Genomic DNA, 22,775 nt, shown 5'->3' on the forward strand with positions numbered 1-22,775 from the left:
GCTGGCAAAAGGTGGTTTCGAAAAATATCTTTGATATTGATTTTGGTATCAAAATGAAGTTCTTAAAATCTGAAAAAATCATAGTGGTTCAGAAAAGATGCTCTTTCGTATGAAATCAAAAAATCAAAACAATTTTCTAAACTTAAAAACCCAATTCTCCATAGAAAAATGCAGCATTGTTCTGCCGTGTGCAGCATAGTTGTCCCATGTTACAAAACAGCAAACCGAGAAAAACGCGTTTTAAGTTCCAGCCTTGTTTCCCTCTCTACGAACAAGTGTAATAAAAAATCAAAGTGAATTCATCAGGAGAGCGTTAGAATTGGTATTTATCATTGAAGTATGAACCAAAAATTTCATAGGTATTAAATTTACTTTAACTTTTTAAATAAAAACTCTGGTGGGACTGTAATGCCGATAAATCTAGCAAATTTCGGGATTTTATCGACATAAGCTGTCCCATGTCATGCGAGATTTTCAGCATAAGCTGTCCCATGTTTCAGTTTTCAGCATAAGCTGTCCCATGTCGAATTTTTCAGCATAAGCTGTCCCATGTTGGATGTTATCAGGATTCCCGGAGAATGTCCAGGATTCACACAGACATTCTCGGCATTCCCGGCGAATTATTGGAATTCATGTAGAATTGTTAGGATTTCTGGAGGACTTTGGGGAGGAAGGGGTGAAACGTACCATTTCATGAAATTGCCAAAATAATTTTTAAAAATCCATGTGAGTATTATCGAACCGGGCTCGACGAGTTGATGTTGTAAATCGATGTCCGACGCAATTTTGAAATCCAAGATGGCGGCTTCCGGTTTCTGCAAATCCATGGAATCCCACGCAATATGGATATTTCCGGAACGGGCACGACAAGCAGATGTTGAAAATCGATGTCCGACGCCATTTTGAAATCCAAGATGGCGGCTTCCGGTTTCTGGAAATCCATGGAAACCCACGCAATATGGATATTTCCGGAACGGGTTCGACAAGCAGATGTTGAAAATCGATGTCCGACGCCATTTTGAAATCCAAGATGGCGGCTTCCGGTTTCTGCAAATCCATGGAATCCCACGCAATATGGATATTTCCAGAACGGGCACGACAAGCAGATGTTGAAAATCGATGTCCGACGCCATTTTGAAATCCAAGATGGCGGCTTCTGGTTTCTGCAAATCCATGGAATCCCACGCAATATGGATATTTCCGGAACAGGCACGACAAGCAGATGTTGAAAATCGATGTCCGACGCCATTTTGAAATCCAAGATGGCGGCTTCCGGTTTCTGGAAATCCATGGAAACCCACGCAATATGGATATTTCCGGAACGGGTTCGACAAGCAGATGTTGAAAATCGATGTCCGACGCCATTTTGAAATCCAAGATGGCGGCTTCCGGTTTCTGCAAATCCATGGAATCCCACGCAATATGGATATTTCCAGAACGGGCTCGCCGAGCAGATGTTGAAAATCGATATCCGACGCCATTTTGAAATCCAAGATGGCGGCTTCCGGTTTCTGGAAATCCATGGAAACCCACGCAATATGGATATTTCCGGAACGGGTTCGACAAGCAGATGTTGAAAATCGATGTCCGAAGCCATTTTGAAATCCAAGATGGCGGCTTCCGGTTTCTGCAAATCCATGGAATCCCACGCAATATGAATATTTCCGGAACGGGCTCGACAAGCAGATGTTGAAAATCGATGTCCGACGCCATTTTGAAATCCAAGATGGCGGCTTCAGGTTTCTGGAAATCCATGGAAACCCACGCAATATGGATATTTCCAGAACGGGCTCACCGAGCAGATATTGAAAATCTATGTCCGACGCTATTTTGAAATCCAAGATGGCGGCTTCCAGTTTCTGGAAATAAATGGAAACCTACGCAATATGGAAATTTCATGAACCGGCTCGACGAGTAGATGTTGAAAATCGATGGCCGACGCCATTTTGAAATCCAAGATGGAGGCTTCCGCTTTCTGGACATCATTTTTTGGATGATCTGGACATCGCCATTTTGGATGATGGTCCGCCATCTTGGATTTAAAAATGGCGTCAAAAATCGATTTTTGAATTCTACTCATCAAGTCCGATCGATAGATACCCATATTGCATGGTATCATAGCTCATACCACCATTACATGGCCGCCATATTGGATTATGGTCTGCCATCTTGGATTTCAAAATTGCGTCAAATATCGATTTTTAACATCTACTCATCAAGTCCGATCGATAGATACCCATATTGCATGGTATCATAGCTCAAAACACCAATCCGTGGCCGCCATCTTGGATTATGGTCCGCCATCTTGGATTTCAAAATAGTGTCAAATATCCATTTTTGAGTTCTACTTATCAAGTCCGATCGATAGATACCCATATTTCATGGAAACATTGCTCAAAACACCATTCCGTGACCGCTATCTTAGATTATGGTCCGCCATCTTGGATTTCAAAATGGGGTCGGATATTGAATTTTGACTTCTACTCATCAAACCCGATCGATAGATACCCATATTGCATAGTATCCGTAACAGATTCACCGTTAAATAGCAAGCACTCTGAGTTCCGCCATCTTGGAACCTAAGCCGCCATCTTGAATTCCAATACCCTTATAACCACCTCTTTAACAAACAAATAAACAAACATACAAATTTACATACACATTAACATACAATTTAACATACAAACATACATACATATATATATATATATATATATATATATATATATATATATATATATATATATATATATATATATATATATATATTGCATGGTTTAGAGCCTAAAACTCCATTAAACAGTCGCCATCTTGAATTTTGAGCCGCCATCTTGGATTGTAGACCGCCATCTTGAATATTCTGGTCGCCATCTTTGGACTGGTTACTGATTACACCCTCCACTGGTTACTCATAGCTTACTCCAATTTAGCTTTAAAAGCTGAGAAAAAAAAACATGGGACAGCTTATGCTGAAAAATTGAACATGGGACAGCTTATGCTGCAAAATAGAACATGGGACTACTGCAAAATTGAACATGGGACAGCTTATGCTGAAAATTGGAACATGGAACAGCTTATGATGACAAAAATGAACATGGGACAAATTGACTTGATGTTGTTTTTATAGATTTTCCGAACAAAGTGTACTAACCGAGGGCAGTTTCTAAAAGAATACGTAAAAATAGACCGTTTGGCGAAAAAAAGTCAAAATCGACAAAATGTAACATGGGACAACTATGCTGCACACGGCAGTGTTAGGGTTGCAATAACCTTTTGCCTTAAATAAATCAAGATTTCTCATAAATAAATGATTTTCTAGCAACAAAAAAATAAGAACTTCCACAAATAAATCAACAACTTCAATAACATAAGAATACACATTTTTTTTCACCAAACAATTTTAAATTTTTCATGCCCTGAACACATTTTTAATACAATAAAAAATATCAAAAATACATGGAAAAATTGGAAAATAGCAATTACTAAATAACAACAAAGCGAAAATAATAGGAAAAAAGGCCGATTGCTGCACCACAGAACTACGATAGAGAGACAAAAAATATGTGTGCAATTTTACGAGGAGTCACTTGCTCTCTGAACTTGCTAACGCTTGTCGGATTTAAAAAGGATAACATCTCTGTTCACATTGTACTGGGCAAATTCTTGGATCTCTGGATTCCCCAGAACAAATTCGACGTAGTTTCGACGTGTTGGATTTCGGAAATTTAGGCACCAGATAGCCTCAATCCTCTATGCAGCTTTACCGCATGACTCAGACAATACTTTTCGCAATAAATGCTTAATTTTTTTTTTATATTTGTTCAATTGAGAACTTTCACGTTTATGTACTTTTTGATGTTTAGGGAACTTTTGTAGTTTCCTCCCCCATCCTTATTTCTTTATTGGTAACTCATGAATTTTTGATTGAAAATTATCTTTATGAGTTGTTTATGTTTTGGCCATATCACAAAAACCTCGAACATGGTTTAAGGTTGAAGAAGTCGTCAGTTTGTTTTTAACGTCTTCTTCATCTTCTTGTTATTAGTTTTTGACGAATGGCTCATCGAACCTCTGGTCCCAGTAAAAAAGAACTTTACCTAAAGTTTCAACATTTTCTAAATATGGCAGATTAACTGTGAATTTGGTCGATCAAATTGAGAGATGCAAATGTAAAGAATATTTTCTTTTAGCTCAATCAGTTGAGCTTCTATCGAACTAATGGGATGGCAACATAAGGCTGAATTCCAAAAGGCTGAAGGCACAAAAGGCTGAATGCACAAAAGGCTGAATACGAAAGGCTGAAATTAGAAAAGGCTGAAAAATTAAAAGGCTGAGAATACGAAAATGCATATATAAGTTATAGCACTTCGTCCTTTTCTTGGAGTAACACCCAAACTGAGATCAAGCCTGCTTCTTAGCTTTGGCACATCGTGTAACAGGCACAAAGATACGCAATGCCAAAGGGGGTCAAGAAAATTTTCATAATGAAAAATTCTTGGTCCAAACGTGAATCGAACGCGTAACCATCAGCATGGACCTTAGCTTCTGAGCTTAGTGAAGAGGCTAATGGTGCATACCAACGAACACAAAACTAAATTGATAATATTCATATAATTAATTTTTCCTTCTCATGTTCTAAGCTATTTTTTCGAGTTATGTTGTTTTGGAGATTTTCAACATTACGGCTACTAACAATATCATCAGAGTTTTTCCCTTCTTTAAAATATATGCTATACTTTTGAAAAACACTGCTTTAGTAATGTAGACGTTCAATAATCCATATCATTATGATCAGTCGAAAAACTTTCCGATTCAGAACATAATAACTGAAGCATGTTCCGGGAACATTGTTCCCCCAAAATTAATTAGATTGGACAACCATGAACTAGGGGACGGTAGGACGGTCAATCGTCAAGCTCAAGCAAAACTAAAATATATGCAAGTGCCATGGCTGGGTAATCAATGGACAGGCACATTTTCAAATAGACCGTAAAATCAATGAATGAATGTAATTATTCCCAAACGGAGAAATACGTCTGTTTGTCTAAGTTGTTAGTGTGAGGTTAGTCTTTAGGCTGGTGCGTTTGAAAACTTGTCGAAACACTATTTCAGCCTTTTGATGCATTCAGCTTTTTGTTGTTTCAGCCTTTCGTGTTTCATCCTTTTGTTATTTCAGCCTTTCGTAATTCAGCTTTTGTACGTAACCCGAACTAATAGGGAAAATATACAAACAAGTTAATGACTATTGATGTCTTTGACAAAAATTTGGGGCCACTTTTGTGAGAAATGAAAAAGTGATTTGTTAATATCTTTATAATTTTTCGTATAATTTTAATTCTTTTTAGCTCATTATAACTTAATTTACCCTTCTGCATGTAAGATATAGGGGCAAATTAAAGTATTCGAGATAAAATGAACCAGCGCCACAGTGGGAAAAATCGACCCAAAAAACGGATCTTCACCAGAATCATCTTCTGTAGTTGTCCAATTTGTCCCATTTTGCCCTATTATCATAGAAAAATGAGATTTAAAATGCATTTATAAGAAACAGATATTGCTATGGAACGTTGAAATTAGTTTTAGTAGCAACTGGAAGCTAACAGTTATCATGCGCATATATGAAAGATATTTTCCCTATTTTACCCTACATGTCCCTAAAACTGCTGGATAATAACATATTTTGTATGGTTTTGTAGTGTTGCTGGATGCAAATCATGAAGTCCTGAAACATCTTGGATATATACAGGGGATAGACAAAATGATCGGGATAGGCAAAAATTTCACTTTTCAAAAAATGGTAAAAAAACTAACTTTTTGTGCATAAAAAAAAACTTTTTCCGGAAGTTGATCAACTAGTTGTGTATCAATGGTCAAAATTTGGGAAAGATCGGGTTATTCTACACTGAGTTAGAAAGAATCTAGAATAAGTCATAATTATCGGAAAGCCAACTTTGATCTGTTATATCTCCGGATTCAATAAACCAAATGCAATGAAAATTTGAGCGTATATGTCTCATATAATAAGCTTTTAAAAAATATTGACTTAACATAAAATTATTCATAAGAAAAAAAGTAACAGCGATTTAATTTATTTTATGATTTTTTATTAAATTGATCTAATTTTAATATTTTAATATTTCCCATTACTTTTTCAATTTATTACCAGTTATTTTGTTACTTCCTGTCAAAACATATTCATATGGAAGTCAATAAAAGGGAATTCAAAAAAACTATAATTACCATCTCAAATTTTGAAGCAATGTTGAAAATTTTGTTAGTTTGGTGTTACATATATCAGAAAAATAATCTAAACGCTATAATTTTCTTCCGTGTTAACAGTTTTAGGTTATGTCAAAAGTTTTTGAAAGTTTATTATATAAGTCATGCACGCTCAAAATATCATTGCATTTGGTTTATTGAATCTGGCGATATAACAGCTCAAAGTTGGCTAGATAATTATGACTTTTTCTAGAATCTTTATAACTTCATGAAGAATAGTCTGATCATTCCCAAATTTTGACCATTGATACACAACTAGTTGATCAACTTCCAGTAAAAATTTTATATTTTTTGATGCACTTTTCTAAAAGTTACAGCTTTTTTACCATTTATTGAAAAGTGAAAATTTTGCCTGTCCCGATCATTTTGTCTATCCCCTGTACAACATGCGGTTCATCGATTTATACTAGAATCATTTTCGGAATGGTAATAATAGCTGTCCATTTCACCCCAATCAACCGTGATTTTTTGTCATGTAATGAATGAATTATTTAATTTGCCCTGATTTTTGTCATGTAATGAATACATTAATTCCCCTTATTAGCATTGGTACTGAAACGAATGTTATCATATGACTCATATGACTTTTTCTATAATTTCAGCTTTTGATGGGGAATTGCATCACTCGCATATAGTAAATTCAAAATCATCCCTTTCCATATATCCAACTCCTTGACACTTACGAGGGCACCGGTGAGTAGCTGGCCTTTTGTTAAGTAGGTGTCATATCATCAATTCCTTTCCTATCCTCGTAACGGAGAAGATGGGCATGGTCGGCAATGAAAGTTATCATATATTTTCTACTTAGACTTCTGGTTCGATAGTTGTTCCCTCCCAAATAGCTTTCCATAAGTAACTGGAATAAGAGTAAAAGATAAACATGACAACATTCAGTATGCAATCTACGAATTACTCCGTTACCACGCAACGCAATGCAACGCAATTTCAGCTTTTGATGGGAAATTAAACTGCCCCCATTCGCACAAAAGTCCCATGTGAATAGAAAAACCAGCAAACATGGGACTGTTATGCGAATAAGGGCAGTATAGGCATAATAAGCATTTCATGAAATATGTCAAATTTGCGCTAAACTGATTGAATAGGGCGTCTTTAAGCACCAAATTATATAATTTGAGATGCTTCATGTAATCAGTTGTGTGCATATTTGCCATAAATTAGATTAAGATTAATGCTTATTATACCCTGAATTCCCCACCAGTCTTTTTTTACTGTCCTTCCGATTACATTGATTTCAGTACCAAAAGTCTATCAATTCGGACATAAGCAAATGCAGGAAACTAGACGGGAAATCAATCAATCAATCAATCAAGGCGACAACAAATCAGGGCAAATTGGGGTAAAATAGATAGCTATTCGTATCCTCCCGCGAATGATTCTTAAGCTAATCGATATATATCCAAGATGTTTCACGACTTCATGTTTTGCATCCAGCAACATTACAAAACCATAATATGTTGTTATTTCAGTTTTAGGGGCATGTAGTGTAAAAAAGGGAAAATATCTTTCATATATGCGCATAATAACTGTTAGTTTCCAATTGCAACTAAAACTAATTTCAACGTTCCATAGCAGTATCGGTTTTATATAAGTGCATTTTAAATCTCATGTTTCTATGATATTAGGGCAAAATGAGGCAAACTGGACAACTACTGAAGATGAATGTGGTGATAACAGATTTAGCGCTTTTTGTTTATGCAATAAAAATCTAATTCAAATCAGTTACCTTAAAAATCTGTTCATAATTATATTAACTTCTCAATTTCCAGCAGTTGTTGGGGTGTGAAGAATTAGCAATAAGTTAAAATTCACAAATACAAAGAAATTAAAAAAAAAAAAAAAAAGTTGTTGGGACATGGGGCAAAATAAGCATTTCAAAGGATCTTTCATAAATGTTTATGATTTCTATTGACCTCTAATTACACATGCAGTTATTTTTCAACGATCTACAGTCGTGTTAGTTGTTTGAAAGTACATTTTGATTCTCTTTTTGTATGAAAAAAGGGCAAAATGGGACAAAATAGACCACTTTCCGTACCGTGCGGTAAATGAATTTAGCACCAATCGATTTCTCATATTTTTTGCGTCAGAAATGGTCAACTTCACGTACCGAAACCAGCGACGTTAAAAGATCCGTTTGTGGGTCGATTTTTCCCACTGTGCACCGAATCTAACAAAATCCACGAACGGAGAAAATCGAAGGGGAAGTTCGCTGTTCCTATAGCAACACATACATTGTGCATTTCAGAAACGTGAAAATCCGTGTATTTCTTCACAAATTATCCCCAAAGGTGAGTGATATAAATAGGCCTTAACAAAATTAAGCGCCTCATGTGAAAATCTCCTTCTTGTTTACATATGTTACATACGGTGTTTGGTAAAGTTAGGCTTAATTTGAGATGTGTACGAAAAAAGCTGTTGAGTTTCTTCGTTACCAATAAGTTGTTTTTCACCTTAGATACCAACAGCTCACGCAGCGCATGAGACGAGCTTCCCGGGAGCTTTGCGCCTAGCTCACACCAACCATATCCTGAGCCTTCTGCAAGGCAGCACACTGCGATTTGGAAGATCTAGGAGACGGTTTCAAGCCTAACTTTACCAAACTCCTTATGTAACATAAGTAAACAAAAATGAGATTTTCCCATGAGGCGCTGAATTTCGTTAAGAACTACTTGTATCACTCACCTTTGGGTCGATTCAAATATGACGTCCATCATTTTTCAGGATTTTTAGACTCCCCCTCCCCCCACTGTCACGCTTTTTTGTATACCTTATACATGGCGTGTCACACTTTCTCAGACCCCCACTCCCCCCTAAATGATGGACGTCATATTTGAACGACCCCTTTGGGGATGATTTGTGGAAAAATACCCGGATTTTTCACGTTTCTAAAATGCTGAATGTAAGCAACTCGCTATGGGAACAGCGAAATTCCTCTTCGATTTTCTCCGTTCGTGCATTTTGTTAGATATGGTGTTTGGTAAAGTAGGGCTTGATTTGGTGGGAGGCTCGCTGTCACAGTTATGTACACATGAGCATCATTATACCAACAAAGCTATCCATGAAAATGTTTGACATTTATCAGGTCATTTTGACAGACTACACACATGCGTGAAAAAGACAGACCATATACTCTACTTTATCGATCTTGTTGCCGTCCTTTTCATGCTCATGTTACATCTGTCAAAATGACCTGAGAGTTGTCAGTCATTTGGAGGTTTGGTTCGTTGGTGCAATGAAGAATGGGAAACTCTGCCTAAGATACCAACGCAGCGCATGAAATGAGCTCCCGGAGATCAATGCGCCTATCTTGCTGCCACAGGATTTTCGTGAGCCGCCTATCAGCGCAGCACACAGCGGTTTTAACGAGCGAGGAGACAATTTGGTGGGAGGCTCGTTATTACGCTTATTTACACATGTGAAGTGGGAAACTCTATGTTCAAACAAAAACGTCCACGTCATTCACAAAAAGAGAAATTGGGCGGATTTCGTGAAAATTGTACCCAGGCTGATGACTACGACTTCGGCATAAGAGGGCTTCAGAAATGTAAGCTTGAGAGATCGTCACATTGAGATCGAAATAAACTTGAGAGTTTACCTAAAACCTTTTCATCAGACTGTTCAACCCACGATCCATCTGGGAAGCTTCTCGTCCATGATTTTCCATAGCTCTGATATCGATCTGCAGATGATGCTTTGGGGCCTGATATGCACGGCATTTGCGGATGGTTGTAATATGTAGCTCGAAAGTTCTAAAATATAAGATGCCTTCTTGAAGACAACATATTTCTTCCTTCCACTCCTTCTATAGCTGTTCGGTTTCACATATCGTCACTATTAACCATAGCGAACTGGTGGCCAACTTTTCTTTTAGGCTTATAGGCACTATAACTAGACACCATAGACTCGCGGAGGCAAGGGAAGATTCAAATATTACGTCCATCATTTTTTGGGATTTCAAGACCCCCCCTCCCCCCTCTGTCACGCTATTTTCCTATACCTAATACATGTACTGTCACACTTTTCGACACCCCCCCCCCTCCCCAAAATGTTGGACGTAATTTTTGAACGTTCCCCAAAGACAACTGTAATCAAACGAACTGTCAGTTCGTGTAGCCAAGCGAGCATGACGTCACGATTTCAATGGCGACAATGGATTGCATGATGTCATTTTCTCTCAGTACACTCTAAATTAACGATAAACACACTAAAATCGTTTTGCTCAGCAATGTCTCCGCGAGTATAGGGTATCTATAGACTATAGTGTCTAAAGGTGACATCCGCTTGCCTCAGCAACTCTTGGCTCCATCGAGGCTACATTGCTGACGACGGAAAGCTTAAAGTGCAGCTTGACCAACTAGACCTATAGGCAGGGCCGGATTTACAAATGTGGGGCCCGGGCCACAGTGTTGTGGGGGCCCTCATTTTATTGGATATTTTTTTATTGTAGAAAAATCCAGAAAATATGGAGCATTCTTTCAAAAATTAGGGTTGTTATTCATCAATAGCTTAATAAGCGTAACTAGAAAAAAGGCATCCGCTATAAACTTAGCATAACAGTGATCCAGATATAAAAATCTAGTCTGAAGACGATTGTGAAAGAAGTGTTATCAAATAAATAACGCTTAATCCGAGAGTGTTCATAATATTAGATTCCATTGATGAAGTCGAAAGAGACATTTTTGATAAATTTCAGATAAAATTGATAGCGCTATAAATTTCGGGCCGTTATTGCAAAACCTCCAAATAGGATTTCTCTCGGAATCATCGATGAAATCTATAAAGTTGCTGACCGATTACCAGGTTTCTTTCTTTGTGAAACTTAAGCATAAACATTCCTAGCGCGACTTCGAGAGAAGTTTCTGGTGAACGCGCAGAATAATTGTTAAGAACTCTTCATGAAACTTCAAGAGGCAAAAAATCCATAGTGGTATTTTTAGCGGAAAAAATTTCATCGGAAATGCATAATGAGTTCCTGATGGAATTTCTGTTTTACTTTGAATATAATTTTAAGTAAAATTTCATAATAATCTTTGGCGGACGAATTTTTAGCCAATTTCAACAATAAATGTATGCAAAACTTTAAATATTTCAGAATTTCTCCACAGATATCTCACTGCTATTTTCATAAGGAACCTATGGATTTGTCAACCCTCAAGCAGTCGCGTCTTTGACTACTTTAGCGACGCCGCGCTCACGCTGTGTACCACTTGCGTGCATTTTTCATTTTGCGTGTACTCAGCACACGACGTGACCGCTCCCGGGTTAAGAGTTCGCCTTAAATTACACATTCGAGCCAGGCATGAAAGTTCGTCTTGGATTTAATCATAATCAAGTAAATCGGATCAGATCTCCGCCTAAATCCTGACTAAAATTTTTGCTAGTTCGTTCAAAGAAATACTTCAACAATTCTAGGGTTCAATTTGAATAATTTATAAGTTTGGTAAGCGAAATCAAACTCTACAATTCTAAAAACTTCTCTGATAGAAACACTTGAAAATCTTCAAAGAACTATGTAGGACATTTTAAAAAATAACGCTAATAATTTTCGACAGGAATAGACACGAATTTTCAGCAGAAAATTTTCCGACTCTCTTTCCATCGCGATTAAGATTTCATCCAGAATACAGGTGAAGATTTTCTCATGTATTTTCGGTAAACTAACTTGTGCAATTCACAAAAGTGATTAATTCCAACCTTAAAAATCCTAACAACTTTCTGGAAAAGATTGAAATTTTATCAAAAGGCAGATATCTGCTTTTTTTCTAATTTGAAGCACAATATTTCACACAAAGAGTGAGAGTAGAAGAACTTGTGATAAAAATTAAATCAAGATGTTTCTAGCACTACTTTTTTCCGGTTCTCATTTGAAGTAACATTTTGTGGAGGTCCCTGAAATGTGTGGGCCCCGGGCCATGCCCCCCCTGGCACTTCTTAAATCCGGCCCTGCCTATAGGCAATGACAATTGGTCCGAACATCGACAATAGCAGAAAAGTGCCGTTTTGCGGAGGTTTTCAAAATCATCATAACAAAAGAATTTTATGTTTGTTTTGTAATGACTCTGAGGACTTCGTTGAAATTATTTGACTTAAAAATTTTACTTGGCATTCTTTATATTTTCAGTGCTTCTTGAATGTGGACTGTGCATGTTATTTATGCAGAAGTTGGAGTATTGATCCTTGACCATCAACTGCACATTCTTTCATCGATTTCATATATGGTCTATAATGCCGAACTTTTTCACAAGCGTCGGAACACTTAGCTTTTTTATCCTAGGCTGTACTTTCATGTCGTTAGTTACATGGTTTGGTGCTGTCCATAAACTACGTACTTATTTTTGGCAATCCGTGACCACTCGCCTACACCTAGTAGACTTTTATCCATACAATATTTTCATGGACCGTATAAACCTTGGCGAAACCATCCTCCAATACATCAACTGCGGAATCCTACCCCAGGAACGACAAAGTTTATGGGCAAGGCCTTTAAGAAAAATGATATACCATCACGAAAAAAAATACAAAAAAGTATGTTTTTCTTTGAAAAAAATCAATCACTGTGCAGAAACCAAGGATGCAGTAGTAATTCAAAATTTCATAATTTTTGGAGTCCGGGAACTATTTCTAAAATGCATTTAAAGCTTGTATGGGGAAATATTTTTGTTAGGGTCGAACTGTCATTTTATCGATTGAACTTTCATTCTATCTATGGAAATCAAATTTGCTTCGTTTCACGTTATACTCTGAAAAATGAGCTCTTTCGATTAGGCTATAGAAAATAACAATATTTTATTCACTAAACAACCCAATTGTTTTGGACACTTACAGGGGCCGAATAGAGTTTTATTCTAAAGCAATGGCGTCGTTCGCTCACCTTTACAAAGATATCTTAGATATGGTTTAGTCGATGAATTTGAATTTTCAGCAGATACATTTTTTTAATGAATTACAAACCTTGCATGGATACAAACATTTAATATTTTATAATGCATAATCTGAAAGTATAGTAACTAGACTATGTCCATTCCAAATTTCATAAACATTGGAGCAATAACCAAACAGCTCATTTAGCGCGTGCCTTCCACAAAGGCAAGGCAAAGCGCGAAACTTTAACCCTTGTACAATGTTGGGGGTCAATATGACCCACACAGGCACGCTGAACGTACACTACGCTATCGTGGTGTGAGAATCCTAACACTTTAGGAGAATTAAACACGATTATCTGGAAATAGTGTTTATAAACGGCTCCGTTACGGTGATCACAATAACTTAAAACTAGTTGACGAATTTGCAAACTTTTGCACCATTTTGAGATCATCGCGTTTAGAGTTACGCGCTTTGCCTTGTCCTTATGGAAGGCGCGCGCTAAAGTGGGCTGTAACTTTGGTTCTAGTGCTCCAATCTTTATGAAATTTGAAATGTGTATTGTCTAGCAATTATGCAATATTGTTTTTCTTATTCCCGCAAGATATGTAACCCCTTAAGCTTTACCGAAGTTTTTCCTGTTCAAATAATCTAAATTTGTGAGTGTTTAATGATAGCAACTCTTATTGAATTCGCACTCTTATTATTCGCATTCATTTTTAATTCAACAGTCGTTTACTAAAATGTACTGAATTCAGTAACCATAAAACATTGTATTTCAGCGGCGTCCAGTGTTACGATACTACCGAAGGTGCGCAGTGTGGACCGTGCCCGGATCGTTTTGAAGGAGACGGGAGAACTTGCCGAATGAGGAATCTATGTGACGATAGCATGTGTGCTGCAGGTAACAAATAACTCAAAACAAATCCTATTTATATCATGTTCAAAGTTCTGTTAGAAATAGAGATGGGAATCTGATTCAATTTTGAGAGTGAACCGCTATCTATTCAAAAAAGAATCGACTCTTTTGATCGATTCAGTAACTCATTTTCGGAATCGGATGAAATTTTAACTATTCGATGTTATCCGACTCCTCTCTTATAGGCAGACAATTAAACGTTCCATATTAAATACAAAATTTACCATAAATAAATCGAAAAGTCCCATTAAAGAAGCAGGGTTGTCAGCAGTAATAAATAGCAAAAGTTCCATAAACAAATAAAAAATGCATAAATAAATAAAAAAAATCCATAAATAATTGTTTTTTGAGAAATTGAAAACGTCAAAAATGCAATGAATAAATCAACTGTTGCAATAAAAAGCCATTTTTCTCACCAAAAAACTTCGAATTTTCCATAAATAAATCCGATTTTTCCATAATAAATTAGAAAACTTACAATAAAAAAATATAGAAAAAGCAATAGGGGTACTCACTATACAGAATTAATTGCTGCGTAAGCCATGCTTTTCTGCTTATTTGAAATGTTTCATGATTTTGCGAATGAAATAATCAAAGATTGCCTTGGTGATCGTGACGTTTAATTAGTTTAATCAGTTTATGGTGTTAAGTGAGTTCCCCTAATAAAAAATTCAAAAAATGCAATAAAAAATGACGGAATTACCCATGAAAAACAAATGCAGGAATGTATGAGACGGTGAAATGCTGAATCGCACTTATATGACTGAAACGACCGAAAAGCTTGCGTAACTATGATTGCAATTTACCGAGCAATTGCTTGCTGTCCGAACTCGCTATCGCTCGTCGGACCTAAAAAAAGTGATAACATCTATGTTTGCATTATAACGGGCAAATTCTTGGATCTGTGGTTTGCCTAGAACCGAAACGATGCAATTGCGGTGCATCGGATATCGGAAACTTCGGTGGCCTTCTGCCGCCTCAGTTCATCAATCCTCTATGTAATTTTTTGGCTCAAAATGCATTTACGTTTATTGCTCGTTTTTTTTTGACATTTATTGATAATTTAGATTTTCGTTGATTGCACTTTTTGAATTATTTATTGTTTTTTCGAATTTTCAAATTTATTATTGGAAAATCGGATTTATTTATGGAAAATTCGAAGTTTTTTGGTGGGAAAAATGGCTTTTTTATTGCAACAGTTGATTTATTCATTGCATTTTTGACGTTTTTAATTGCTCAAAAATAAATTATTTATGGAAACTTTTGATTTATTTATGCATTTTTTTATTTGTTTCTGGAACTTTTGTTATTTATTACTGCTCACACCCCTGTTTCTTCACTGGGACTTTTGGAATTATTTATAGAGAATGACCACTTTCTTATGTGTCGTTAATATTTTAGCCTCTCTAATATGACCAGTTTTCTAGGAAATTCGCTTGCACCGCACAAGTTTTTATGACACAGTAATGTGCAAAATACGTAGATTTTTATTCGTTCTAGACATGGATGTGCAAATCACTCGCGAATCAACTCAATAAAATCGTAAGAAAGTTCCTTCCACTAAAGAATCGAATCACTGGTGCGGCACGGCCATTGAATATACGAACGAAAAAATAATCGATTGGTAAATACTGCGATGTTCTACGTGTAATCATCATTAGAGTGCGCAGTTAACCCAACTTTTTTCGGAAGCTTATGGGACTCGTAATGAACTTCAGTGAATCGCAACTCTTTTGAAAAGAATCATGATTCTTTGTGTCACTTCGCGAGTTACCAATGTCTACTTTAAAAAAACACGGACACCGTCTTCAGGCAGCTGTACAGACCAGGGATGCCATATGTACAGATTTATATGTATTATACAGATTTGGATGGATGTATAGATGCAGATGGCGTTTATGTGAAACTAGCTGTACCCGGCAAACTTTGTCTTGCCTACTGCGTTTTTTGACGTTTCAAGTTTCTAGCCAAACCCAAGTAGCCGGTGGAAAAGGTATAGAAAATCGATTTTCGAAAACTCTCAATTTGTCCATGTTTTAGGCCTCATAAACCATCCTTGGGTGAAAACTAACAGAACAAAACTAAGACGACCAAAATCGGACCTTCCGTTCGCAAGTTATGCGCGGTCGCGAGTGATACAGAAAATCATCTGGCATCGCTGGTACAGACTGAACGAAACTCAACACTAGACAACGGACACACGGATCATGCACCAGTGGATACGATGAAGAAACAATTCTCACGAAAAGTTTCATCGCCCGGAGCGGGAATCAAACCCTCACCCCACAGCATGGTGCGATAAGAAGCTTGGTGACCCCAGCCGCACGGCTACGAGGCTCCAGTTAGAAAAACACTGAGCCAAATAATAGTAGTAGCTCAATGTTATATACACTGTGGTGCATAATTGATCGGACAAACGTCGATTTTCATACAAAATAGCCAAGTTTGGGATGCTGTAACTTTGGTTTGCGTTGATAGATTGAGCTCAATTTTTGACACGGATCTACCCATATGCTGAATTTTACGTATACGAAGTACAAAATGTCTACGTTCACAGGTTCTGTACTTCGTATACGTAAAATTCAGTATATGAGTAGTTTGGTGTCAAAAATTGAACTCAATCCATTGTTCAAACCATAGTTACATCATCACAAACTTGGTCATTTTGTATGAAAACCAGCGTTTGTCCGATCAATTATGCACCGCAGTGTTTGTACCAGTCTGTTATACTCACATGTTGAGAACCACTTGTGTTCTTGGAAAGTTTGCTTGATGATATATTGATCTTAAAATTATATATTTTTGAAATTGTCATATTCGTGCAAATTATATTCGGCCTGTTAGTCATTCGGACTATTGTCATTCAGGTTAGTCATTCGGACTATTTGCATTCTCACCATAAAGGCAGTTTCCCTAGTTGAAAATTTCTAATCGTTAACGAGTGTAATGAATTGTTGGTAGCAAAAATTTTGCCTAAATAATGACAATCATAGGCGCCAACTTGTGACGTAGTTGGGGGGGCGAAGCTGTCAAAAATTGGACAAAATTCAACTTTTTTCAGCTCAATGCACTAGTTTTCACGTAAATATGCCTAAACTAGGTGAACTACGTCGAAATTTTTCGAATTAGATTGATTTTGAGAGGCCTCGCCCCCCCAACTACGTCACAAGTTGGCGCGTATGATGACAATGATAACTATTCTTTAAAAAGAGGCATACAACTCAATTCATAAACTAATAAATACACTATGCAATTTGTTACTCTAGAACTTTGTTCATTCATACCATAAATTGCAGCCTCAATTCGCCTAAAACAATAATTAAACATTATTTCAAAGTACTCCATTGAATATAGTTACTGAATATGATAGGCTTTCTCTCTTCCTAAATTTCGAAATAATAGTACCGTAAACCGGGGTCAAATTGATCATCGGGGAGAAATTGATCATTCGCTGAATAAATTGTAATTCCATATTGGCAATATTTTTTTGCAATTTCGCATCGTAATAGGCTATTTTACCTCACGCAAATCTACAAGGAAAAGACCTACTTTCCCACACCAAATTGGCAGTGCTGTAATGGTTCATTACAGCACTGATTTGCGTTGCGTAATGAACCATTCCAGCACTGTTTTCAGTTTTGATGAACTTCTCGATGCTTTCTGGATGCACATTTGAAAATTTGTGACAACTGAACAGCATTACCTGCTATGATCAGACTTTCATAAACATGGCTATGAACATCATTGTACAGTTTGATGAAAAAGTTTAGGTAGAACTATCCTCAAGTGGTAATTTATGAAATTGCAAAAAACGTTGTACGCAACTCGGTGCAGAACTCGATATTTACAGCACTCGTCGTTATTACCCAATTTGGCGAGCCTCGTTGGATAAATGTAAGACTCGTGCTGTGAAAATCTTCATTCTGCACCTTGTTGCGTAAACTAGTATTTAAGGGTTTTTCAATGTATTTCAATACATAGCCGAAAATGTTGGTACTAAACAACCGATTGCCACTAGGAGAACCGATGTGTTCACATTTTTGTAGCTATTCTGGACACGAATCAGATTCAAAAGTTTAAGTTTTAGTTGAAAAAGTGATTTAGTGTGGATGAGGAAGTTTATAGTTTATTTTTTTAGGGGGAGCGGATCTGGTGTGATGGTTAAAACGCTTGACTATCACGCCGAGGACCTGGGATCAAATCCCACTTCCGACAAACTCGCAAAATGTAAGTTCTCGCTTCGGAAGGGAATTAAAGCGTGGGTCCCGAGATGAACTAGCATAGGGCTAAAAATTTCGTTAAAACAGATAAAAAAAAAAGTTTATTTCACAGGAAATTCCATACCTTTAGGCGGTTAGGGTCAATTTAAAAATTTCAATTCGTTATTTAAGAGCCGAATTCACTAGTTGTAATAGTTTTGACGCGTTATTCGTGTCCAGAATAACAATATTTAATGGAGAAGGCAATTTTCCATTCTAACCGATGATCAGTTAAATGTTGATCAATTTCGCCCCAACGTGTTATTTCCATTTTTAAGATTTTTGAAGTAATCTAACTTAAAGTTTAAATTTGCTGAATAAAATTCTGTCACGTAGTTTCATAAAGATCCACTCGGTCCTTGTTTTGCAGAAATTGTTTTGCCAATGTTTGAATTGCCACAAATGTTATTTGCAAAAATTGTTTTAAAGTGATCAATCTGACCCCGGATTACGGTAAATAAATTAATAAAGAGATAGATTATTAAAGATTGAAAGTTGTCTATAAATATATTTAAAAAACTTATGAATAATCAATAAATAAGTAATTTGCGGGGTTCGGGCATAATGAAAACCTGGGGTGAAATTCTTCTAAAGCGAAAAGATGCACGATTTACAATTCATTATTTTCTTACAATAAGGCAATTCAAACTGTTGAAAATGATTGGAAAATGTAGTGACTAAATTTACGTTAAAAAGTACTGATAATATTTATATTTTTTTCTCTGTTTCACAGGTAAGTGCAGAATTACTAATAGTTAAAATACATAGAAACAAAAATACTAAAAAAAAGGTTTCACAGGCCTAATGTACTCATTTGCGTAGGGTGTCCATTATGCCCATAACCCCCCTAAATAAATACAGACAGATATTTTTTTCACGCAAGGATACGTACCGTGATAAATGATGGACTAGTAAGTAAAGTTGCAACATTTATTGACGAATCATCTACGTGGGACCGCGCATAACTTACGAACGGGTGGTCCGATTTGGGTCGTCTTAGTTTTGTTCTGTTAGTTTTCACCCAAGGAAGGTTTATGAGGCCTAAAACATAGGAAAATTGCGAGTTTTTGAAAATCGGGTTTTCATACATTTTGAACGGGGGCTTGGGCGCTTGGCTAGGGGGTTGAAACGTCAAAAAACGCAGTAGGCAAGACAAAGTTTGCCGGGTACAGCTAGTGTAAATATAAAATGATGACAATAACAACAATTTTATTAAGTTTTAATCAAAACCGCGGAAAAAGACCCGACTGTACAATCTTTTCACATTTCGATGGATATAGATAAATCTAAAACCCGGGAGCAGTCGCGTCGTGTACTGAGTACACACACCATGAAAAATGCACGCATGTGGAACACATCATGAGCGCGGCTTCGCTGCAGGTAGTCAAAGACGCGACTGCTCGAGGGTTAAATGTGTTAGCAGTATCTGTTAGCCAAAAAGCAAACTGCCAAACAAAACAAAAAGATGTAATTGAAATTATTTCAGGATGGCAGATGGACAAAAAAAGAATCAATGAAACCACTTCACCCTGTGATGGGAAGTTGTTACCCATCTGGATCCAGGGCATGTTGAGGTTTGGTGTTGTGTCAGTTTGTGATATTCTTATTTTACATTAAATGTTCTATCTATTGTGATATGGAATTCATTCAAATATATCAATTTTCTTTTATACTTGAAATATAAAAAGAGGGCCCCATAACGTAGTGGCTTTAGGCCCTTACGATGTTGTGGACCCCGGTCCCAACATTTGTCAAGGTCGCCACTAATAGCAACGTCGATTTGACACTAAAGTGCATCGTAGTACACTGCCTGTATGTCTGGCAGCGCTCATTTGACACCAGATTGCTTTTAATAGCAACGCCTTGTCAAATTTTATGCATAGCTTTTTATGCATGATTATTTGAAATATAAGGTGTCTTGGAAATACTTGGAACCTTATCCAGGGTTTTCCGGAAAAATAGCCTACTGTGATTTTCATTTAATTTCTGATCAAATTGTTCATGGCAATCGGAGACCCTTCGGTCCAACTCTGTTCGATTATTGAAAAAAAAACATACCCTATAAATAATGACTACATACATACTATATTATGAATGTTTTAATACAAAATCATTTTTTTATTTTAGCAAAACTTTGGCTTGTTTCGTAAAGTGGTCCAAAATACTTCCATGACTCTAATATTTTAGTGAACGGAACTTTATCAGCTAGATTGATACGTTTTTCAGATGATTTATATTATAAAACAATTCATTTCAGGTGTTCAGTGTACTACGATTGATCACGCGCCCTATTATAAATGTGGAGCATGCCCTGTTGGATTCAAAGGAAATGGAACGGTGTGTCATGATATCGACGAGGTAATCAGTCAATCATTTTAATTTCAAGTAATTTTTATTTTTTTTTTATTTTATATATTTTTACATATAGTTTATATGTCATCAATGCTTATTCATCGTTTTGTTATTCACTTTTTATAGTGTGATCTAATTGAACCATGTGATGTGCGGGTACGTTGTACAAACTTAATTCCTGGGTTCCGATGTGAACCTTGCCCACCTGGTTTTACTGGACTACACAGTGGTGGTTTACATGCGGCAACGTTCGAGTACGCTTTGCAAAGACAAAGATGCAACGACATTGACGAGTGCGCAGACGGAGCGACACGCTGTGGTCTAAACTCAGTGTGTATCAACACTGAAGGTGCATTTGAATGCCAGTGCAACAGGGGGTTTGTTCGTAACTCTACCTACGGATGTTTCCCTGTAGAAGGGATGTGCTTGGATGGAACCGTATGCGACAAAAATGCAGTTTGTCGTCATGCCGGTAGCAATACATATAAGTGAGTATTATTTAGTTGTACGCTGGGTGTTCTAGATACTACACACGAAATACAAAACAAAACTTCTTCGAACTTCAAGAAAATTGCAGTTTGTCATCAACAATCAAGACAGCTTTCATACGTATTGTAAGTTGTCGTTTGGTGTGTAACTTTCGCTTTTCCGGACAAACCTTGAATAAAGGCTGAAGTTGACGTGAATGTTTCACTAAAAATCATTTTGAATTTTTGTTGAACACTTCGCAAGAAGCGCAAAAAAACTGCATTTAATTGCTAAACATGCAAATTGTTGTGTTTCTCTTATGTTTCTATGTGAAGAAAACTGAAATGGGCTTGCATTTGACAGCTTTGACAGCTCATGACAGCGAAATATCGGCTTGCCTTGACACACACATTTTTCGTGTCGGTTTCTCCCTCCCAGGTTGTACGTACATGATGTAAAATATAACACGGATTCCACATCCAACTTATATAAATAACTTATATAAATAGGAAAACTTACGTATTTTCGGCTGTTTTGTTGGCTTCGTCATGTTTTTTTTAACCTGTTGAACTAATGGCGGTAAGCTGCACAGCGTATTAGACGCCAATCTCGTATTATCCTCGATTTTCTTAAGCGTCCTTATCCTATTTTAATCCGATTTCGGTGCACTAAAAATAAATCTCGGATTTACAAGAACTGGCTGCGTGTGGGAATAAAATGACTCGCATGCTATGTTGGGAAACGTATAACCGTATAACCGAAATAGTAGGGCATACTAGTTTTCATTATTATTAGAAAATACTTTACATTTAGTGTATGTCATCGTGTTGCAAGTTACACCGCTGTTGCAAGTAACCCCGTTTGACGGTATGTATTAACTCAATATGGTATCCCAGAATTGAATCTGATAAACGAAACTTGTATGAAAGCGCTCCTTTTCAATGAAATATGTACTCTGTTGAAAATGCTTTGACATCCATGTGCACAACAGAACATGTGCTCGATGAACAAATTGAGATTTGAATTATGAAAAGAAAACCACGTACTCCGGTGAGACTCGAACTCATGACCGCCAATTCGCTAGACGAGCGCTTCTTTTCCGAAGGAGGTTTTTGATTGTGAAAAGAAGATAACCATGTGCGACCGTGGAATCGAGTTCAGTTCTAGGCCTAGGCCTAGACAAGTTAAGGAATTTGTCAACGGATGTCAATATTACAGATATAATACTCCATCTTAAACGAGTTTGCGTAACAATAAAGTTAATTAAATAAACTTTAGGCTAAAATATTCGGATTGATTTTTTCCAAACTCTCTAAAACGCCTAACAGTATGCAATTCTCGTACATCCATTCGTAATTGCCAGTGTTCATGTCGCCCCGAATCGACTACAACATGCTATTTTGAGTAAATTCTGAACAAAAATAGAATACTTCATCCATTGCTAAGTCAGCGTATACATGCAGATAGGGTTACAATTAACTTGTTTTTGTGGTGGACACACCTTAACGCTCGTAATACCTTAATTGCTGCTGCTTCGAAATTATAAGAATTTAACCATATGAAAAACATATTTCAATTTCAATGATATTTTGGTTGTTTTGGAAGAACATAAATGT

General features: G+C 36.8%; 1 protein-coding gene across 4 annotated transcripts in view; it reads left to right on the plus strand.

Moving 5' to 3' along the window:
* The window catches only part of LOC109403696 (cartilage oligomeric matrix protein), a 120,001-nt gene that overhangs the window by 77,140 nt on the left and 20,086 nt on the right, over positions 1-22,775 (plus strand). For all 4 annotated transcript variants that reach the window (XM_062851737.1, XM_062851739.1, XM_062851738.1 and 1 more), the window contains 3 exons: positions 13,944-14,065; positions 20,597-20,697; positions 20,818-21,179. In XM_062851737.1, coding sequence (XP_062707721.1) covers positions 13,944-14,065; positions 20,597-20,697; positions 20,818-21,179 — 585 coding nt within the window. The remainder of the gene's footprint in view (positions 1-13,943; positions 14,066-20,596; positions 20,698-20,817; positions 21,180-22,775) is intronic.

This window comes from Aedes albopictus, chromosome 2 (assembly GCF_035046485.1).
Source record: "Aedes albopictus strain Foshan chromosome 2, AalbF5, whole genome shotgun sequence".
NCBI classification, from domain to species: domain Eukaryota; kingdom Metazoa; phylum Arthropoda; class Insecta; order Diptera; family Culicidae; genus Aedes; species Aedes albopictus.